Consider the following 23,604-nt stretch of genomic DNA (forward strand, 5'->3'; position numbering starts at 1 on the left):
CTATATCATAATCAGCTTTGTTAGTGTGGAAGAGTATTGCAGTGCCTTGACTTTTAGTGATAGATTAGTTTTTTGAATGGCATCCAGAGGCATCAAATCTTCAAGTTAGGGGTAATATAATGAGGAACAACAAAGAGCTTTTGGCATAGTAAACAGGTGCAAACCAAGCAGATATTTCACACTTATATTGTATTTGGCTCAACACAGGCAGACAGCCGTCTGGCACTTCGCTGGATGGGAGGTTGGAGTTAATTAAAAAAGATTTTGTTCCACAGACATTTGCCTTGCTCTTGTCAGTGTGCACTCCCTGGAGCTCTGTTTTGAGATGCATTTGAGACCTCAGGGACACCTATAATCAAAGCATGCGGACTGCCAGCCACCTAATCCCCTGAATTCACAATGACAAAGTGCATTATGAAGCACTGCTCCTCAATGATACAGATAATTTGGTGATTAAGATTATTTGCCTAATTATATGGCCATATGGTGTCTGAAAAACAACAGCAAACAGGGGAATGCGGAGAGGTTTTCGATGAGACATTGTCACAATTTTTCAAATATTCTACCGTAATACATCTCTAAATCCTAGGAGCTGGCTTTTAACATAACATTTTAGAAAATTGAAGAGATAATATTATTTCACTTTCAGCAACCTCACACAGACGTCCATTTACAACCCTATGTAGGGCTGAATTTGAACTCATATTGATCGCTGTCAAACGAACAAATGACTTGGCACTGTAATAGGTTCTGTTTCAGAGCTGTTGTCCTCAGAAGGTTGAATCAGTAAATAACGGCTCCTGACTGCTAAACCTCAGAACAATTATGTTTAGAGCTGCAGGTCTGTCTGTTATTGTAAGAGCAGAATGAAGGTTGGGTTTTTAGTCCACATGCATTAAAATTATGCTGTATGTTAGGATATGTTGGTTTCCCCACTTAGATTTTAATGGTATTTTTTGTGTGTTTTTTTGTGTCTATTTCAGGTAACTGTCGCCGTATTGTGTAAATAATCACTTTTATCTTGTGCACAGCACCCTGCATAACAATAATGCAAAGAAAAAAAATGCAGAAGCACAAACTTCATTATTTAATCCACTCACATAACTTGATGATTTCTTACAGGTCTCCAAAGTTTTTAGCCACGGACAGGTCCGTCATAACCAAGCACCTCTGTGTGCAACAGGTTGTAGGCTACATACAGGAGCTTTGTGAATTTCAACCGAAGACAAATGTTCTCTCCTATTTGGATCTAAAATGCTCTATGGCATCCTGAAGAGGTCAACTAGTACGTTTTATAAAGGCTAGGTTTGAGAAAATTCCTAAATCCACTTATAACCTGCTTGTGGAGTCCTGAACCCCAAGTTAGAAACCACATTCACAGACTAATTTGGATGGTGATCATCTAACATCCACCAATTATCTTTGGTCTCAAAATTCCAACATAAAGATGGAACATGAATTAATCTTTCTAAACCTTGTTTTTCTCTTGTGTCCTCATATTATTTCATATATTGCTATTTGTAATATGCCTCTTTTTCTTTTTTTAATCTTGTGTTACATCATATTCTATATGGATCCCTAGATATAGAGCTAATTAGTGTAATGAGGCAATTGTTTAGATGTGAGTAAATCTGGGACAAAATAAAAGGGAAGAAGTGGTGTTCTCTCTGTGGATGTTATAGGCTATCCTGATTTTACTTACAGCCCACTTCCCACTAAGTACAAGCATATCAGTTTGTGAAGTAAGGCTGTATCCACAATAACTAGAACATGAAAGATACATTAGAAAATGAAAACCGTTACACCAGTGCAGAGGGCGTCTATAAAAAGACCCTTTCCTCATTTCCCAGCACCTCCTGACGTACAGCTTCTAGCAAATCTGTCTCCCATGAGAAGCAGAAGCTCAGATTGCTGTGACAAATGAGTAAGAATTTTCCTTAAATGGGATGTCCCAAAATCTACTTGAATGACAAAAAAATGCATGCGCTATTCCCTGAATATGCAACAATACATTCTGTATACCACTAACACCATTTGAAGGTCTATAGTAATCTTGTCACAAATTTTAGTGTCAAGAAAAGCCTCAAACAGAAGAGATAAGTGGACAATATAGTCATTTTCAAGACTGGAAGCACATTTCAACAGGAAAACAGTATAGGGTTAGGGTTAGCACAATCACATTAGTTTAGCTTTAGTTTACCTGTCACACCTGTAGTGGCTAATGCTTCAATGGTGCTTAATGCCATACTTTGCAAAATGAAATACAAAATCGCATAGACTTGCTAACATGTGCCAGGGTAATTTAAAAATCTTAAAATGGTGTCTAATCAATGTTTTCACATTGGATCAATGCTGTTGATTCTGAAATGATGTATGGATGTACATCAATGGTACCCCTATCTTCTTCACATGTCTGTCTAACACAGACATTGGCTATTGTGTAGTCATGATGAGGATGATAGTAGAAGTCCTCTGAAAAGATCAATGGAAGACACAGCATAAATGAAAACTGCACAAATGTGATAGTTTGAGGACAGATTAATAAAACAGTTTACTAATTACAAGTAGACTGTTTCTTTTTTCTTTTCTTTTTTTTCTTTTTTTTTCATGAAACACATATTGTATGTTTTAAATGTCACAACATTTGAATATGCTATGATGATTAACATTATTCATTAATTACCCCAGGGATGATAGTTGCCAATACTGTATAGAGACAGTGAAGAAAATGTGTTATTTCAAACAGTGTTTTTATAATATTGGTTGGCAATATGAATACAATTAGGCTAGTGATTCATACAAATGTGAATTCAAGTCACTAAAAAGGCAGGTGATCCACAGGAGGACCATTACTGACTGTTGTAATGGCACATGCCAACCATCTCATGAAGCCCCCAGGAAGCCTTGAACAGCGAGGTAGTGCCGGGAAATTATTTAGGACCATGAGGAGCGCGGTGCTGAGTGAGGGCGTCTCTGTAGGAGAGAGCATGGGAAAAGAGTAGTGGAGCGTCATTTTCTTTATCTGCGCGGCTGCTGATCCCAGTGATGCTGCCGCTGAAGTGTTGCATGCTGAAGAGTCCCGACGCTCTGTCTGTGCGCGTGTGTGCGCGCGTGAGCGCGCGTGTGTGAACGAGAGAGCGAGAGCGATTGGGAGAGAAAGCCTTGGCCCCATTAGGATGAAGGCTCGATCTGCGAAAGGAAACGAGGGGAAATGAAGATGAAGATAAGAGTGGTAAATATGAATGAGACCTGATTCACTGTAATGTTCCTTTGTGTTTATGCAGCTTAGAAGTGAGATACAGGTTGAGCTCATGTCAGTCTGTTCAGTATCGTGTGACCTAATTGCACTTTGTGTTTTTTTTTTTTCTTGCATCGCCTATACAGTAGCTTATAATATTCCTGGGTGAGACCCCAGCTAAAGTTAGTTTTTTTTTTTCAACAAAAGGAGGAGGAGGTGGTGGAGCAGCCTATAATGCTATTTTTTGCAGCACTCTTTAAAAACATGTTGTCCTGTTGATGGAGCACGTTGAGTGTCACAGCTGACATTTCATTTGCAGCCTTGCATGAAGAGAGCGCAGCTGGGATTGTTGTGTTGCTTCTGCTTTGAAAGCTGACATTTAATTAACACTGCTTCCTTTGCCACCCTAAATGTCCTGTCGCTTGTGGATGCAGGTTTTGAACATAATCTGTGAGAAATCCCATAAATCATCTGCTTTGATCAGATGTTGTTTTAACTTCACCGTGTTTCATTGTGTCTTTTCAGTGCCAAGGGGTTAGTGGCATCATCATCGTCACCATGGTTACCAGCTTGATGTTGGTGTACAACAGTGGCTCTGGTGACAGATCATCCTCCTCATCAGCATCATCAGCAGCATCACCTTCTCGCCGTTTAGATGCTCCTGTTCCATCCACAAAAAAGCCGGAGAAACCACAGAGAGCCCCTGTATCAGTGCTTGAGGGGTACTCAGGTGTGATGGATCATAAGGTAAACATGCACCATCTGTACACTGTGAGACAGACAGTGCCTCCTCACACAGTTTTGGCTGGTTCTATATGACACATTTTTACATTCTGCATGTTATTTCAGTACACACGTCCAAACCAAGTCACAGAAATAGCTGCTAATGATGTGAGAAGGAAGCAGAAGATTTGTATGATGAGTTTTTATTTAACTGGGTTTATCCCAGTTTGTCCTCTCTGTAAGATAAAAAATGAAATGCTCTTCAGCTTGCACAAACCCACTACCACACAAACATCGGATTGGTTTTGTGTTATAAAAAAACAATGGGCAGTGTTTGGGGTGAAGGATCAGGATCTTGTTGTCAGTGCATTAGATGTTTGTTCGGGGAGAGGAGTGGGATTTAGGGGAGTTATGAATCCAGAAAAGGTATCTCCATGCTGGCAGGTGAGCTGTGGCTTGTGATGTCTAAATATGGAAGACACACATGGAGACAAGCAATGGAAATAGCTGTGATGAGGACAGCAGCACAGTCAAACTAAAAATAATTTGTATGGCTTGGACATATTTTACATGTGAGGAATCAGAATTGACTCTCAGTCATATCTGTTGGGAGATATGTGAGCCGTCATCATAGAGCAGTGATTGCACTTGGCACTTTTGCACATATGTTATGCAAACTGCAATTAATTTGTATTCTGGTGTCATCCAGGTGAAGCACAGAGCCCTGCATGAAAATGTGGAGTTCAGGTATGCATGTAAAATGTCTTTTTGAAGCTTCAGGTGCTGGGCTGGTTTCAAGCTGAACTGAAAAAATCTGTCTTCGTCTGTCTTGTGTACTTGATCTGTCCTTAGCTGTCTCCAGAGTTTTATATGATGCCCAGTTTTTTTTTCTTCAAGTTTGCGCATTATACAGCTTTTTTGGCAGATAGGAAGCAGCCATTGTGTAAAATATTGCGTTTATTTTTCTCATTTTTAAAGCAGCTGCCTGTCCTCAGTTGTAACAATGAAGTTCTCTATATGTGAATTTTTGGGGCATCAGAGTAAAATGCGATCATTTTGCATCTTTATTGTTCTCTGTATGACTCTTCTAATGCCAAGTAATCCCAGTGAACTCAAACGCTGAACTTGCTATGGTAGTCCCATCTCTAAATTCTCTCTGTAGTTTATTCAGTTTCTTAATTCATAATTAATGTGTCCACTATGAAATATTTAGAGATAAAAGCATTTAAAACAGAATGAATATCCACTCAGGACATCACTGCTATAATGTTTTGGTCCTATAAACACCAAGAATCATAAGACAGAGGGCCATCCTTGATACCCAGCGTGGTGTTACAGGCATCTCATTCTGATAGACAGATCATTCAGGCAGCCCTCAGTGAAAAAGATATGCAGTGAAGCACAGCAGAGTGGAAAGGACATTGCTTTGCTCGGGCAGCACCGGGCAGGGAGGGATAAGGAGAGGGGGGGGAGAAAAAAAATGTTGGTTACAGTTCACCTTTCACTGCCTGATGATGAGTGACATTGGTTTGCAGAGAGGTTCAAAGTGGCTGAAGCTTCCCAGACACATTGCGTTCAGGGATCCTGAGAGATGTTGTAACCCCCATCAGATCCTTTTCAAACTCGATGAAAAGGAAACATTCATCTGCAGCTCTTAAGAGAAATGAGAGGCAGATGCTGCAAATTTGGAGTTTTTCGGCGGTGTGGGCCACTTTATTGTTCACAGTCTCTCCTGGCTTGTCCACCTCCTCCTGGTTGATGGCTGATTCATGATGGATTCACACTGCGACATTTTCATACTGTTTCGTGTCACTCAAGCCCTGCTGTAGGATCTGTGGAGTGGGTGGATCAGTCTGTGCACTTTCCTTCAGGGGTCATCTGAGGTCTGCTGCTGCTGCTGCTGCTGCTTGCTGTTGATATTCTTGCTGCTGTTGGAGGGAATCTTGGCTCCAAGTTTAGTGTATGCACACACACACACACACACACACACACACACACTCACACACTGATTCAAGCAGCACCGGTACACGCTCATGCAGATAAGCCCAAGCAAGTGCCCAGACGCGTTAAAATTTTATGGCCTATCACAGCCAGGGATGCTTGAAAATTTGAGGAGACCACTATCTAATGTGCCTGCTGGACCCTGCTAATGGTCTATTTCAACTTCTGTGCATTTCTAGTTTGCACAGGCTGTAACTTCACTCAAGGTGGGCGGTGGTCTGTAGCTGCTTGGCTCATTTATATCTAATCCAGGAGGTCATGAAACACCTAGCACGCATTAATCATTAAGAGCGTCTTATGTGGCTGATGGGTCAGAGGCTTAACATTTGGCTTTTTCCTTCAGTCCTTTCCGTAGGCTACTTAATGGTGAAATGAAAAGAGCACTGTTGAAAGCCACAAATCTATATACTGAGAGATCAGACCTCTCGGTGATGGTGCACATTTATTGTGGGATATTTTGAGTGACTGGCTCTGAGTCTCAGTGTTTATTCTCTTTCTCTCTGTCTGCCTTCTGCAATGTCGGCAGGTTTTTTTCTTTTTGAGATGTCCTCTAGTGTGTTTTTCTTTTCTTTGACAAGCTACAGTAATTAGAGCTGCATAGTTGAATAGATGCTTTGAAACACACACATCCACGTCCACAAACACACACGCAAACACATTCATGGGAGTTCGAACACTGCAAGCAGACAGCGGCATCCATTCTTTTCCCTCGCCCTTCTTCTTCTTCCTTCTCTCCCTCTCAATGTTTTGCCAATTCCTGTTAAAGAGATGTTGACCTTTGAGGAGCTGTCAGAAGAATCAATCTACGTTGGCCTTTCTGCGCTCTACTCACAAAGCCCATGTGAGAGCATGAATGTGGATCGTGTGCCTGTGCCAGTTTATGATGTACCTACTTATTATGGGCAATACCTTTCTGCTCTCTGACAGCCAGTTACATAGTCAGCCTCAGAGAAATAGGTGTCATTAGACAGTCAGTTATGCAAAACATTTTCCTACCTACGCCCACCATCCTCGTGCAAGAGCTTACTTAATGGATGAATTCCCAGGATATGCAAATGTTTAATTCCACTCAAAGCGCACCTGGCGGAGGGGATTATATTATCAGGTGTCATCCTCAGAGTGATGTTACATCGCCCAATTTGTAGTGGTGCAAAAAGCACCTTAAGAAACACTATGTTTTTTTGTTAATTCATAACATCTGCACCGCTGGATGGATTAGCCGGATTGCAGGAACCAGATGTTATGAACATCATGTTTAATTCAGTCGACGTGGAAACCGTCCAGACTTTATTTTCACATCTCTCCATCAGCTCACTGCTAACAAGGCTACATCCTCTCTGAGGAGCAGCCTCCCCTCACGTTCTCTTTGTCTGAGGTCACCTGGCTGAAGAAGAAGGGAAGGACAGCCGCCCTGATTATCTCGCCTTTATTCCCTTCAAATTGAAAAGCGGAGCAAGTTTGAGACTATACGACTTGAATGTGTGTCACCGGGAGGAGCTTAATGAGATGTCAGCTGTTGCTGGATGGTCTGGGTGTAATTAATTGGCCCCTGAGAAAAGGATGCAGCGCTGATCGTTAAGCCCACAGCACAGGTGCCACTTAATCCACCTCTGCTCTCAATTGAGCCATTACCCTAATTCTACACACTTTAGGAAGTGTACAGTTTCTGCAGTGATAATGATCAGCATCTAAATCATTTATGGCTCTGTAAGCAGACACCGCTGACGCTTTATGTTCAGCCATCGCTGCTTATATCAGACGATATCTGACATTAAAGGATAGAAAAGAAGAACATCCCACACTCTGCTGTTTCTTAGCGTCTCGATTCATTGATCATCATCATTTTGGTCTCTCCAGACCTTTGTCAGAAGTATTTCAAACAGTTTTTACACATCAATGATTTTAAATAAATAAACCTCCTTCTTCCACCCATCTCATTGTGTGCCCATAGATGTGGGACAGTTCTTTTCCCAGGAGAGTGCCTTTCAATCATTTACAGTGATTTGTGTGTTCTCTGTCCTGTTGTTATGTTCCCCTATACATATATATTTCATCACTAAGGTTCCAGAGCACTGAAAATGAAAATGTGACTTGTTCTGTGTGTATAACCGGGGCTGCTGCAACACTCTATGTTTTAATGAACGTGACGTTTTAGAAACAAGAGACAAAATGTTACGATGATCAATAAATTGTGAAGCCAAGCAGCTGCAGTGTGTGGGATGTTCTTCTTTTAAAAACTAAAGTGACACTTTCCACTTTCCACCTATGTGACATAGAGCTCCATTCTTGCCTCAGCACTTCAATGAGTCATGCTGAATAAAACAAATCTGTGTCTTGAGTCAATCCTGCATTCACCATTCTCATAGAGAAAAATGGTTAGTAGCAAATCTTCGGCTGGAAATAGTCATTAAAAAAGTGTCTTTTATTTATGTTTGTGATTTATTCCTAAAGATTTGTGTCTTTGATAGAGACTGGTGTGCTTGGGGCTTAAAGGCCACAGACAGACAGGAAAAAATATTGAAATATTTTATAGATTGTTGCTTTTGGGTTATTCCACTCCCCTCATTCATGACTTGCTATAATAGAGACTCAACTTTAAGAGTTTTTATCCTGGTTGTTGTTTCAGTTGTAGTACCATTTTGTGTTACATGCTGTGTTGTAATAATCTGAAGTGTACCATGTGCAGGACAGTTCATGCCAGCCAATTTCAACACATTGCATGGTGGGGTTGTTGCAGATACCAGGGACACACGTGTGCACTGTATCGTGCATAGATTTCACTGTCAGACTTCTGACACTCAAAATCACAAAACAGTGCATTAGATATTAGATAGAGAGAGATTTACATGTCATTTCTATGGTATTTGTTGATAGTTACACCAGCCCTATCCTTTAAATCCAAGATTCATTATATGATGATTATGGTGAGATTAGGGGTGTTTCTGTCTTATTGTTTTGTGCTCATGACTCCTCCCTGACCTCTACATCTTTTTCTTTTTCTTTACTCTTTACCCTTCTTAAACTGAAAGGAGGACAGGCAGGAGACTGGGGGATTTGAGGCACACTGGAAGCCCTGGTGCAAAATTAGAGGCTGACTGATGGGGTTTGCTCCGAAAGCAATTATGATCCCGGGTTCCCCAGGGAATTGTATAAACAGGATCATACTGATGAGTTTGGAGCCAGTGTGTGGGCGGTAATTGACTGGGACTGCAACCAGAGCCATGCTCCTAACTGCTTCTTCTTCTTTTGCTGCCCTTCTTAATGTTTACTGCCCAGTGACATCACTGACTTACCTCCTAATGTTGAACCACTTCCCTTTTTTTTTTAGATTGTCTTAATCCAGGAAAGTTAATTGCTTACGAGGTTAGGTGCTATTGATCGAGGACGACCCTCTGTCAGCGTGATCAGGTGCAGACTGGGAATGTACGTGGGAGTTCGCATGTGTTCAAATGCTATAGTAGGTTCAAAATCAAAGGAGCTCTGTGTCAATTGAAGGATTTTGAGCTGCATGAAATATGGATTTTAATACTCACTCATTCATTCATTTATTCATTCATTCAACAGTCTGTGGGTTGATTCTTCAGCTGTCTGCCATCTGATATATTCTCCATCTGATCTAAACGCTCCTCTCACTGTGATATGAGTGGCCATTTCCCTGCATCATCAAGCTGCCAGAAACTTGGGGAGCTTCAGAATCACTGTGAAGGACACTTTAATTGTTTCACTGGCACTTAAAACCACAACACTGCCCAGGCAACCTTCAATTGTCTTTTACTAGTTTAATGCATTATTTAAATGATTAAAACTTGTGTGGGTGTAATTTTTTTGGACATTGCTGAGGGGAAAATGCGCTCTATCTGTTGCATGTGAAAAAAGAAACAGGTAGAAGGACTGGGATTTTTTCCAAGCAGAGGCAGGGAGGGTGTGTTTGTGCAGTGAAGCATGTAATTCACTCCAGCCTGCCCATTATTGAGGGAAGGGGTCTGCACAGTGTGCAAACACACACCTACAGGAAATGGCAGTGTGTTGTGGAATGAAAAATACCTTCTCTTCAATGCATAGAAACTGTGACTGTGTGTGTGTGTGTGTGTGTGTGTGTGTGTGTGTGTGTGTGTGTGTGTGTGTGTTTCTGTGAACAGAGGAGATTACAGCTGGTTTTGGATCTAGACACATTTCAGACAGTTCTGACTCTTGCCAGAGAAACATGATAGCGTTACAGTACATATCTAGAGCTGCATCGCAAACTACACAAAGACTTAAGAGCATACCAGACACACACACATTTGTATAGCTAATTATGACATTGTATTTACTTTACTTTAAACCTAACCCTAACTGTGGCAAAAGAGAGAGAGAGAGAGAGATATGGATAAAGTTAAGAGACTATCCAGTGTCCATTGAATTCCAGCTGAAGCTTAACGCTACTTAATGAGGCACTTATTAGGTGATCACCTGAACCAAATCATATTTCACGAGAAATAGTATAAAAACCACTGCTGTGATTAAAAATTGCAGTTATTCCACCAATGTTGATTTGTGAACTCAAAAAAATGTGTTGTGATATATGAATAAATATGAAATTGTTTTCTTTGCATTAATCGAGGTCTGTATCTTTTTTGTTATTTTGACCAGATGTCAGACTCTGCAAATAAAAGCTCTAAATGACAATATATATTTTTTCCAATTTGGGAGAAACGTTGTCAGTAGTTCATAGAATAAAACAAAAGTGTTAATTTTACTCAAACACCTGCCTATAAATAGTCAAACCTGAGAAACTATATCTTGAAGTGACCTTTTTCCAGAGCTCTTGGCTATGGCTATGTATATTACTGTACATGCATATCGACATACACACCATACAGTAATTTCCTTAATATATTCATGAGAGACAATCATTTGGACCACGCAGATATTATAAAACAATCCATCAAACACATACACACACACGCACACGCATGCACACACACTATAGGCAATCATTCAGCATTGGGTCACAGAGATAGTGGGAGAGTATTATAAATATAGCTGTGGAAGCAGCCTGTGGCGATAGTAATATCACCTGTACACACAAACACACACACCCCACCCCCGCCACACACACACACACACACACACACACACACACACACACACACACACACACACACACACACACACACACACACACACACACCTCGGAGCCTGATGGAGTGTGGAGCTCGGAGCACAGTTCAGAATGCCGATGTAGCTCTCTATTAAGGTTGGGAATAATTCATGTGAACAGTCTCTGGGTTTTTGCTGTCGGATCATTCAATCCAAACTCTCCTTTTTCAACTTTGAAAACCTGGTTGGACATCACTAGATGAGTTCCCGTTCAAGCCAATAATACAGCTCTGCAGTATACAGAAGACTACCTTACACATTGTACTTATAGACTCTCTCCATTCATCTGGATATAGAGCACACTCTGACGACTACATTCATTTCTTGTTTTCTCAAAGTGAACATTGTGCTGAGACTGTGTTTGACTGAATAAATATACAGGCTTATGTGTATTCATGGTGTTCCTGCAAAATGAAAAATACTGCATAGAATTGCCTCTGCTCCTCTGTCAACCATGATAATGTGCAGTGCATTTGAATAATAGGATACCTGACAGAACAGACCAGAACGAGTGGAGCTGCTCGATTCTCTGCCAGTCACACTTTATTCATGTCCTGTTTGTACGCAGATGACAGAATAATCATGGTATTAAAGGGCAGGTTATCAACTTTAATTTAGTATTGTTTTCGGCTGAAGTAATCATAGTGTGTGCGCTTGACAAAAAGCGATATTAGCCTATGAATATAAATCAAAAAATTAAATTCAAAACTTTTGGTTGCCTTATCAGAGATGCTTTATGTCAAGCTTGCGGAAAAAGTGACCTTGACGTAGCTGTCGTGGCTACATTTGCTGTTAGACAAACTCTTTCAGGGTCATTTGCTTTTCTTTTGGCAGCTCTGCATCTCGGGAAGTAACAGATTCACAGATTCATTAGATCTGAAGGCATGACTAGAGAGAGACATGATATTATTATTTATAGAAATAGTGATAATCTTAATTGTCCACTAAAGTGGAAATTTAGTTATGGCTTCACAGGCGATTTAAACACCACTAAGAGTGAAAACAGTCATAAATTGACACAACATGCAGAGTGTGAATGATGTTATTGCATTTGATACAAAGGATGTCCTGCATATATCCATGGTTGCTATAGCATTTTCTTCCTGAGGACAGTTTGGTGAATTCTTTTAGAAGGGATGAACAGGATCAGACACTGTTTTTCTCTGAGCTGTCTGTTTCACCTGCATCCTAGTTGTTTCTGCTCACTCCCAATCATTGTACTGCCTATGTTTGTAATGTGTCAGCTGATTCCCCCACTTTGGCTCAGACCGAAATACATGAACAACTGTTGGATGTATTGTTTAGACATTCACGGTCCTCAGAAAACAAATCCTACTGACTTTGTGATGTTTCCCTGACATTTTCCCTCTAGCTACACCATGAAGTTGACCTCTCTGGTTTTGAGAGAAATGATGCATCCGATTGAAAATATTGATTCCAATGAAATGTTGCACTTGTGCAGATGTGCTTACCAGAAATGCTGGTTCTGCCTGTCTATTTCTATCCTGACTCTCTCCTTTTTTTTCCTATGTACATGAAGCAGATTCTGAAGCAAAATGATATGTTTCCTCACACGTTGGAACATTTTCAGCTTACACAGATGCATCAATTCGCACCAGCCCATGCTAATTTGCATCTACTTGCGTCTTTCCCTTGACTACAAATTTGATGGTGCTGCTGATTTTCTGTCTGAAACCTTTGGTTTGTTTAGACACACTGAGCTTCTTGTAGTCGTTCAAATGTCAAACTATAACCTTTAAAAGGGTTTTTACTGAAACTCTAAATGCCCGGTTATGCCGGAACTGTTTCACAATCTCTCCGAATTGTCTCTGAGAGACATTATTGTGATGTCTGACCTGTGACCTTTGACCTCCACAGTCTCTGAAAATGCGCTGCAGCACCTGTGCCCTGGTGACCAGCTCTGGTCAGCTGACTGGGAGCAAGAGGGGTCAGGAAATCGATCGCTCCGAGTGTGTGATCCGCATGAACGATGCTCCCAGCTTGGGCTACCAGCAGGACGTCGGCCGACGCACCAGCCTGCGCGTCGTCGCTCACTCCAGCCTGCAGAGGGTGCTGCGGAGCCGACAGGAGCTACTCAATGCCAGCCAGGACACAGTGTTCATCTTCTGGGGACCAAGCAGCTGCATGAGACGGGACGGAAGAGGACACGTCTACAACAACCTCAGGCTGTTAAACCAGCTGCTGCCCAAACTGAAAGTTTACATTATTTCTCGGCTCAAGATGCTCAAGTTTGATGAACTGTTTAAAAAGGAAACAGGCATGGACAGGTAAGTGCTCACAGGATTTGCCTTGTCTTTGTCTTGAGGGGACCTAACTGAGACAAACAGCAGGTGTAAAAAATGCAAATGCAAAAAGAGAGGGACCAACTCACACAAGAGATGCCATCAATTTTAACCACTTGAAATTTGCACTCAGCAAATGCACCACACACTACACTATTTTCTGACAGGCCTTGCAAACTCATCTGTTTCTCTCTGAAAGGATTTTATGGGGTTTGATATCACACGCTCACTGCCATCCCACTAATGCCACATCTAGGCAGAGAGTGCTGCAAAGTATTTTCTCATGCAGCGCGACCAGGACTGCATTTACAGATCATATTTTGATTTCATTTGTACCCTTTCAAAAGCACTGCATTTCCAAAGTCATTACAAGCACCAAACAACATGGTGAGTAAGCTTTAATCAGTAAGATGGAGGGTGAAGTGAGTGCACTTTTTTTCTTTAAGTGGTATCGATGGGGAGTGGTTGGCCACTCTGCGTGGCAGCATCATGATCTTTAGGCAAGGAAGCGCAGCTGCCATCAGTTGCACTTTAATTTTATGTGTCACTATTTGTTTGGCAGGCTGGTACACACACAAACACACACACATTTTCGGAGGTAAATGTCGTGCTGACATAGGAGCAAACTGAATATATTTTATTAGCATGAATTTAAAGGGAATTGCTGACATTTCATGTATTTTATCATTTAGGACATGATGTTATTTTCATATGTGGTAAAGGTGTGTTCACTGTAGCAGAATGGTTAATGAAGAAATTAATGGATACATGCTTACAAAATGAGAACTACACACGTTCCATTGATATAAATTCAGCTTTTCATATAAACTCATCTGCATGTGAACAGTAAAACCCATGGGATAATAACTGGATGTTGTATTTGAAAGAAAAATCCAAATCACTTCAGCTTTTATTCAAGCATAGTCAGTGCGGGAATAAACATCTGACTCTGATATTTCCCCTATTGTTGGGTGCCAGACACAGAAAGAAAGAAAGAAAGTCTCTCAGAAAATCTTTTTGCCTTCATCTGTACTGAAGATGAGTCATAAGGTAAAATCTAAAAATAAGGCTATGCAGGTTTAATATTGTCTCATCTGCTTATTCATTTTCTTTAAAGGAGCCATTCACTCCCAGTATTTACACTTCACCAGTATGGATTTTCCTGACATGATGATCCTCTCTCGTCTTCCAGGAAGAGTTCCAATTCCTGGCTGAGTACCGGCTGGTTCACCATGGCCATAGCCCTGGAGCTGTGTGACAGGATCAACGTGTATGGCATGGTGCCTCCTGATTTCTGCAGGTAAAAGAAGATCCAAGGTTTTTAGCCGCTCAGGGGGCTTCCTTTCATTTAAGTATGATACAGTACACCTCACCAGAACTGCCAGGTGGATGGTTGACAGAAGTTTGGAAACCACTGAATCTGGCCTCTTTACTCAGAGGCTACAAATAGAAAAAAATAAAATACTGATGTCTACATGTGCTACTTAATTTTTATTATCCCTATGAGGAAATGTGTTTGTTAATTAGGTTACAGATGATCACACACCACCTTGAATATTAGTTATAGGCCTATATAACCTCAATGAGACTTTTGAATGAAAGAGTTGTGTTGTTGCGATGTTTGTTTGCAATGAGGCTGATGAAAGCTTCTTTTTTCTACAACCATTTTTTATTAATCAATTATGATTGGCACTGAAATGCAGAAAACAAAATCAACGCCTTTGAAAAGGAAATAAAGCAACATCCATTTTGACTGTCAGTTTCCCACAGTAGCAACAGTATTTACGTGACTTAAACCACCTGAATGCCAAGATTATTGCGTCCTTGGCTTTTCAAAGACACGTCTTGAATTTCAATGAAATTAAAGATTATGATCTAGCCTTGTTAATTGTCTTCATGTGGAAACGCCACAGCACAAAAAAACAAAACAAAACAAAACAAAACAAAAAAAATACCATTACCAATACCAAAAATTTTAAGACATTAACAACACACTTGAACAGTCTTTGTGCAACATCCTGTTTTGTCTACTAAATTAAACATCCAAATGCCTTCCCCTCAAGACTTAAATCTTCCGACTGTCACTTCCTGTTTGAGCAGGCGGCACAAAACAGTGCTGCAGTTTCACTGTGTGATTTACTGTGCGTTGACAACAGGCCTGTTCCTTGACATTAAAATCTTGTCTAGTGCATCTTTAATGATGTCTCCAACTTGTAATGACAATGCTACATCTACTCCCTGCAGTGACCAATTCAAGAGCCCTTTATTGCCATCCAGTCAGGCTGGAAAATGACTGTGATTTTAGCACTGTTGAAAAGCATCCAGTTTCACATTTTACAGAAACAGAAATAACACATTTTCACCGAACGGGCTGAAAACACAATGTGCCTTTGCTGCATTCACTGGATTGACTGGGTAGGCTATAGGAGAATAATTGGGCTGATAATGTTCTCACATGAATGTAGATTGGCTCAAAGGACTGTCTGACACATTGGGAAACGCAGAGAGAAATGCAGGCCAGACTGAAAGTAATTCCTGTGTGACTGAGTCTTCCACTGAGCTTAGTGCATCTGGAAGCATCAGAGGAACAAGAAGGTGCATAATGAACACAACTGCAAACCGAGATTCTTCTGATCTTTCTGTTTTTTTCCTTTGTTCCTGTCTCCATCTTCTCCACTGTGGGTCCCTTCTTTTCCTCCCCCCTCATCTCACAACTCCATCTGTGCTATTTCCACACCCCTCCCTCGCACTTTGACTTTCATGCCTCCTCATGCTTCGCTCCTCTCCATGAAGATCCCCCTCCCACCCCTCTGTGCCATATCATTACTACGAGCCCTCGGGGCCTGACGAGTGCTCCATGTATCTCTCCCACGAGAGGAGTAGACGAGGGAGCCACCACCGCTTCATCACGGAGAAGACGGTGTTTGCAAACTGGGCTCTAACCCTCAACATCCACTTTTACCAGCCAGACTGGGAGCCCGCTGCTGTCACCACCAGTATGAACGACTCCTACACTGCAGCTCCAGCTGGATCCTGACACTCACTTCAGATATGAAGAGTTGGATACGTGTGCGGACAGTTTCCAGCGTGCAGATTCCCTTTATGGCCAATCTGAGTGCATGAGACAGCAAGAGGACAGAGCAAGCTGCTGTTGTGGCTGTTAGCCGACTGCCTAAGCAGCTTGGCAGAATGGGATCATTGCATAATAGCAACACAAAGGCTCAACAATGTTTTGGAAGTGTAACTATAATAGGATGAATTTCATACAGGAATCAAAGCTATGGAGGATGGCTCAAGTGTGTGTGTGTGTATGTTTACTCTGCTACTGTGCAGAGCTGCTTTAAAGCTTCAGTTGGTAACAATTATTCAGTCATATTTGCTGGAACTGTCACTATATTCTGATGGTCAGACATTAAATGAGTAATTTAGGACAAAATCCAACTCCTCTGGCTCCACCTACAGCCTGTAATCGTATTTGCCAAAATCCACCGCGCCCGACGATTCTCCACCAGTCAGGTAGAGGGAGCAGGAGGAGCAGCCAATCGCCGCTCCTACACGTCGTGCTATGGATACGGTACATCTTCTGTGGGTGCGTTTATGGCTACTTTGTGTGTGTCTGTGTGTGTCTGGGGCGCTTGGCAGAGGCAAAGACGGTTTATAAACTCTTTGGCAGAGGTTCATAAAGGGACCTGACGGAGTATTGTCTTGAAATTTCCGACCAAGTCGCGGAGTTTACTTTCACTTTCGTCAACTTACCAACTGGAGCTTTAATAACACTGGAGCTGTCAGAGAGAGAACAGACAATGAGACAGCACACCACTGCAAAAACTGCAGTGAAAATGAAAATGACTAATTCGTTTTCATCAATTAAAAACTGAACATACTGGCAGACTCATTGAGTATGATGAGGTCATTTCCTGTGTATTGTTTCTGGGATTGTAGGCTTTTAATAACGCAAGGAAGGATTTCATACTCAACAGTTACACACAAATAATTCAGTGTTTTTCCCACCTGTGATATTATGTATGTTTTATTATATTATTATATTATATTTTAATCCTTAATTTGTATATTCATCCGTTTTCAATAAGGCAATATGAATAATGAGATGACAGTACAGCATCATTCAGGTTAAATAAAGGCTAAACAACTAAATAAATAAATAAAAGTCATGCATATCAGTGACAGAACAAGGCTATCGTGTTGAGCCACTTATTCACAGGTGGAGGTGGTATACTGTAATGAATTCAAGGATTAAAGGAAAAATTAGTTCAACTAAAACAATACAGTGAAACAAAAGAGGAGTAGTAGGAGTATAGTTTACTGTGCAGGTCTCAGAGGTGATGATGTTCTCTAGATAATCAGTGTCAATGAAGGCAAACTGGATTTTATCATGTATATTTAAGTGATGGTGTTAAAGTGTAGCCCACATGATAATGGAGAAACTGCAGCTCTCCAAGCTACCTGTGAAGTAAACAGTGTGACATCCAAGTATTACTATGACTATCTATTGATTGTGTAGGACTGCAACTAGTGATTATTTCCATTATTGATGTGTGATGACAGTCCAAAACTGAAGAGATGCTGGAACCAGTATGTTCAGTGTGTGCATTTTTAAAAAAATGATGATTTCAACAATCATTTTAAAATATATATAAATCCTTAAAATGGTTGCCAATTAATGTTCTATTTATCATTTAATACACTATTTGTTTATATGACAAGATTGTTATTAAAAAAATAATTTTATAGATCAATAAATAAGAACATTAAGTCCAGAATTGACTTGACGAAATGCATTATCAGAGCATTCTTTTCCATTATTACTGATGATTAATATTACGAATAGATAAAAGGCACCAGAGGCACTAAGTTTCTTCCTGATAAAAGTTTTTACCACCTAAAGAAACTGGGTCATTTCAAGTTGACAGCAGTATTTCAGAAATTCTACCTACAGCCCAGGAAGACCTGCAGTTACGTGCATCTTGGCTGTTTTTTAAAATTTCTCTTCAGTAAAATATCAACAGTTCCAGCGATGACTTGAACCAGGTCAAAAATATATCTGACAAGCTCAAAAATGTCTTTTAAGAAGTGAATCTTTAAACCACCACCAGCAAACGCTGTAGCCCAGAACAGATGGCCCTTCAGAAATGCCCTGCCAGCCATGTGTCTGACACTTGCGGCCATGATTTGTCCTGTAATTAAAGCCAAATGTCAGAACAAGCCCTCAAAGGCATTTCTCCTGACTACTGAGCAAGTCTGCCTCTGTAATACTGATACAAATGATTACATCGAAGTGTCCCAAGCAGCCTCTTCAATCCTGACCCACAGGCTTCGTCTGAGCCTCTTCAGCATACAGAGCGGAGCTGGTTGTTAGCAAGGGATTATGCTGCGCTATCCAACCGTATCTCCAGGGTGAGGGGAGCAGCATGGCTACTGCAGAATTCAAGATGTGCTGAAAAAGGCTTTGACTGCTGCCCGTTTCTGTGTTAATTCAGGTTTTACCACCACAGCCTGCACTCAGGTTGAATCTTAATGTTGTGAAGCTCTCAGGTGCTCTGAGAGAAGCTCATGCAGAGCTTCGGCGTCATGCTAAGTGCACTGGCTGCTCCTCAGATCTGTGTTGTGTGCTCTGCACACCAAGTATAGTGGCCCGTCAGGTAGAAAGGTTGGATTTTAAAGGCTTCAAAGGACAAGCTGGCTGCAAATGAGACAGTTGTCGCTGTCTGAAACACATGCTGAGGGCAACATCATTATTTTCATTGACCTTGGAAACATTAGGAGATAATAAGGCAGGAGCCAGAAGGGTAATACAGGCATTGGTGCTTTAATTGAAATCCATCACAACTCCCACATTCCACATATGTTACCTAAAATGTGTAACTGTTCCTTTAGGTTTTTCTGGTTTTACAAAACTATGGAAAATATGCAAAGGTATTAGAGTGTTATCACTCATAAAATTACATTTAGTTTTAATCTCAAATAGTGGTGTGTTTCTGTAGAGAAATCAGTAGATGGTGCCTTAGCAGTGTGTTATAGATGACAAAACTGAATTGGTGTTTATAATATAACAAGAACAATCAGATTAACTGTTGTTTTTTTTCTACATTTTCACTATTAGTGAGCATTTTGTAAATTGTTCAGTCTGCACTGAACCGTATTTTATAATCAGACTTGATTTATGCTGTAACTATCATTGGTTGGCATATAGTGACATTTCAGTGCAGATTTAGAACAGTTTTCGTAATTCCTCTCAAATATAATTGGAAACTGCAAGACAAAGTAAATCTTTGTATTTTACTTCAAAACTACAACTCAACTTAATCTGCAAATTCTTCATTTCCATTTCTGATGTTCCAGTGTCATTTCGCTGTGACATTGATTCACAGCAGAATTATAAAGTCACAGTTTCATCTCCTCTGTGGCAATTTTCAATGTGACACATATCACACATACCTGCTGCTGATAAGCACGGTCTGGCTCACAGATCTGCCTCGTTCATCTCAGCTGAGCTTTATCAGCAAGTCTGTAAAATACCACCGTCCTATAGCACCATATTATTCCAGAGATAAGAATTCATGAATGAGTTCTCTCATGTCCACTCATCAAGGCTCATCAACTTTTACAAAGTCAAGTCTCTATCATAGTCAGCACCCATTAAAATAAGTGGTTAAACTGAACTATTTTTTATTTAAATACAAGACTGTGTGTTGTGAGTCTTTGGTGACACCTGGTGGCCTAACCTGGACCTAGCAAACTGTTCAGTCTCCACAACCTAAAACCACACAGAAAAACATGTCTTTGATAATGTAAAAAAAAAAGATCATGTTTATAAAACAGGTGTAAATGTAACAATGTGTATGATGTGTAATGAGTGTTAAAGCTGGTGAGAAATTATCTTAATAATTCATTGTATGACAGTGGCTGTCTCTTGGCTTAGTAGGCTACTGCTGCTTTCTTTAATCTTTATTCAAAAGGTGAATTCTGTTTTTTAATCAATCACATGGTCTTTTGAAAGATCTCAACCCACTTAATTACTGTGACAATAGGACCCTTTATTACCTGCTGCAGCTTAATTAAATAAAATTTGATTAAATTTAATTAAATGTCGCTGTTGGACACAAGTGTCAAGCTGAAGTGATTTTCTCTCTTTTTTTTGCCAGGTTGACCTTTTACTTTCTGTGAAGTTTCTTGAACTCTGAATAAATGTGATATTTCATAGAAAAAAAGGTTAACTAAGCAAGTATTTTGAAGTTTTGATTTTCTTGCTAATGATGCACTTCAAGGCTTGAAAAACCACTCTTTCTATCTCTGGCGTGTGTAACTAATTGGCCGATGACAGTCAGCTGTTTGATCTAGAGCATGAACTCCACTGCTGGATTGCACCACAGCTACAGTTTTGCACCTGTAGGACACTGACAGAATATGAAAAAGGGTCACAGAGGATTTAAGCAGCACAGACAAGAAGGTAGATACAAAAACTAAAGCAGGCTGATGTGACATTGCTTTTAGAATAAGAATGAATGACTTAATTAAAGGAAATTCATTCATTGGCAGCTCATCTGCCATTTGCAAGGAATCAAAAAGCTTGATGGCTCATGGCTGTATAGGTACAATGGATTTTCTAGATGTCTCTGTCCTGCAGCGAAGAGAGAGGATCAGTCCACCACCGCCATTTTTTGGTCCATCAAAGTGTAATAAAGTGGGTGATCTGAGTTGTTCCCAGTGAATCCAACCTGTCTCCAGTCACAGAGCCAGATTTTTTCATTAGGTTATCCAGTCGCCTTACATCTTTATGTCTAATACTGCCTCCCCAGCACACTGCAGCATAACACAGCACACTTGCCACAACAGACTGATAAAACATCTGCAGCATCTTACACCAGGAGTTCTCAACTAGTCTCACTCTGGGACCCACATTTTCCCATGGTCATTAAGTCGGAATTTTATAGAATTCAAACCAAAATTTTTTTTTTTTAAGCCTTTAAAAACTAATTTTGTTCTTTATTGAGCAAAGTGCATTTCAGAGCACATGAATGAAACTGAGGAGGACCATGACAACTGCATGTACGGAAGTGAATAAAAAAATATCAAACTGCACAAAATGGAGACCAACAAAATGATATATTTGACTTCTAATGCATCTCTTTATTCAGAGCATATTCACAAAAGTGAATAAATATCAAATTGCACAAAATAAAGACCCACAAAACAAGGTATTTTCACTGCATTCAGGCCACATTAATAAGAAACTGATATCTTTGCATTCAGAGCAAATGGAGCAAATAATAAGAAACCGAGGAGCACCATTACAACTGCATGTGTTCACGTGTCTCGTGTGCCTTTCAAGATAAGTTATTTTTCAAAATAAAAGACATATCCAACATCAGATGTGCATTAAATATTATTTACTTTTTTGACCAGCTGTCCGCGACCCATCCAGAACTGGTCCGCGACCCACTTTTGGGTCTCGACCCACCAGTTGAGGACCACTGTCTTAGACTACTGATGTCAACTCCTTAACAAGGAAACTCAGATCTCTGGCTCTGCCCCTTTTTGTAGAGTGCCTCTGTGTTTAGGAACCAGTCCAACTTGTTATCCAGATATTTAGATAGATATTTATAGTTTGACACCACCTCAATGTCCAGTTCACAAGTGTTCACAGGCTAAGGAGGCAGCTTGCTGCAGAAATCTATTATCATGTCCTTATAGTCTTTGGGGTTTTCAGTTGAGGACAGTTTTTGTGACTCCAGTCACTGAAGGCTTTAATCAGATCCCTATATTCAGATTCCTGTCCACTCCGGATACACACCACAATAGCATCTGTGGATGTGGCAGGACTTAGGGCTGTATTTGAAGTCTGCTGTATACAGTGCAAACAGGAATGGAGCCAGGACAGTACACACAACTTTATGACTTTGCATCCGTCCGAAGACTCCACAAGGACAACTCTGCAACAACACACTGAGCCTAATCCTCAAAATTAACCAGTCATCTGTGTTCCCTTAATACTTGTGCCTCACACATCTCCAGTACTCACCGTATATGGCACAGTGATTTATTTAGTCATTACATTTCAAACTAATTGTATATAACTTGTAGCTTTAGTACATATACATCTCATTCAATTTTACATTTCTTCTCATTTGGAAATACTTTTGTACTCAAAATTGTTTCCATTTTATTCTCCTCTTATCTTTCTATCGGCACTGTGTTAATTCTTGCTACTGTGACAGAATAATTTCCTAGCCTGGGATAAACAAAGTACATCTTAATCTTAATCCTAACACTCACTTAATCCTAACACACTGCACTTTTTTGACTTCGATGCACAGTAAATTAGAGAAACTGCAGGTGTGTGTTTCCTTTTGAGGGTTGGAGCAAGCAGTGTGAGGAATCGGAGCACCAACCTTGTTGAACCTCACCAGAGACCTCCACCTACTCCTGGAATACCTCTTTTGGCCCAGCTGCAGTCTTCATTATTGTCAGATATTAGGTTCAGCGTGAGAATCTCTGTGGGATCACACACACACACACACACACACGGCTACAAAACACCGCTCCCTCTACTTTCCCCGATGTCTGTTTTGATGCTATGTGACTCGTTCATCTGGGAGAAAAGCCAGGAATTGTCAGTTGTTACTGTCAGATAATTTGATTGCCACTCATGTGGATGATGATCTCGGGAAGGCAAATTAACTAAATGACTTCTTTCTCAGACTTGAAAACCACGACTTCTCTGTGGAATCTAATAATGTCATGGGAACTATTTTTGATGTAAACTGTAGGATTATAATTGATCTACTCAGGATTCAGTCTATATTTAAACATGTGTGCACTAAAAAATCCACTGTCCCGGACGGCATTTCTTCACTGCTCTTAAAGGCATGTGCAGAGGAGCTTACTCCAGCTTGGTGGCCCATCTTTCAGCAGTTTGTGGACTCGCACACTGTTCCTGCTTTGTGGAAAAAATCCACCATAGTTCCTGTAGCTAAGAAACCGTGCCCAGTTGATAATAATGATTTCAGACCTGTGGCCTTGACTTCAATTGTAATGAAAAGCTTTGAGAAATACATGCTATCTGTGCTTAAGGCGGAGGTCAACTTGGCACTTGATCCATACCAGTTTGCCTACAAGCAGGGGAGGGGCACTGATGATGCCATCAATAGCATCACTCACTTCACTGTCAAGCACTTG

General features: G+C 40.6%; 1 protein-coding gene across 1 annotated transcript; it reads left to right on the forward strand.

The window, feature by feature from the left end:
* Positions 1-2,894: 2,894 nt before the first annotated feature.
* On the forward strand, positions 2,895-16,745 carry st6galnac5b (ST6 (alpha-N-acetyl-neuraminyl-2,3-beta-galactosyl-1,3)-N-acetylgalactosaminide alpha-2,6-sialyltransferase 5b). Its single transcript, XM_085774123.1, has 5 exons — positions 2,895-3,232; positions 3,764-3,985; positions 12,983-13,392; positions 14,600-14,707; positions 16,201-16,745. The coding sequence occupies exons 1-5, from the start codon at positions 3,212-3,214 to the stop codon at positions 16,442-16,444; spliced, it is 1,005 nt and encodes a 334-aa protein (XP_085630249.1). The 5' UTR covers positions 2,895-3,211; the 3' UTR covers positions 16,445-16,745.
* The last annotated feature ends 6,859 nt before the right edge of the window (positions 16,746-23,604 follow it).

The sequence above is a fragment of the Trachurus japonicus genome, chromosome 4 (assembly GCF_045865225.1).
Source record: "Trachurus japonicus isolate A0001 chromosome 4, Traja_1.0".
NCBI lineage: Eukaryota > Metazoa > Chordata > Actinopteri > Carangiformes > Carangidae > Trachurus > Trachurus japonicus.

What these genes read in the sequence shown, in the direction of transcription:
- st6galnac5b (XM_085774123.1), top strand. Translation starts at nt 3,212, where the DNA reads ATGAAGATGAAGATAAGAGTG. An exon ending in CAGGTGTGATGGATCATAAG is followed by an intron (nt 3,986 to 12,982) that starts GTAAACATGCAC and finishes TGACCTCCACAG; the next exon opens with TCTCTGAAAATGCGCTGCAG. An exon ending in AAGGAAACAGGCATGGACAG is followed by an intron (nt 13,393 to 14,599) that starts GTAAGTGCTCAC and finishes CTCGTCTTCCAG; the next exon opens with GAAGAGTTCCAATTCCTGGC.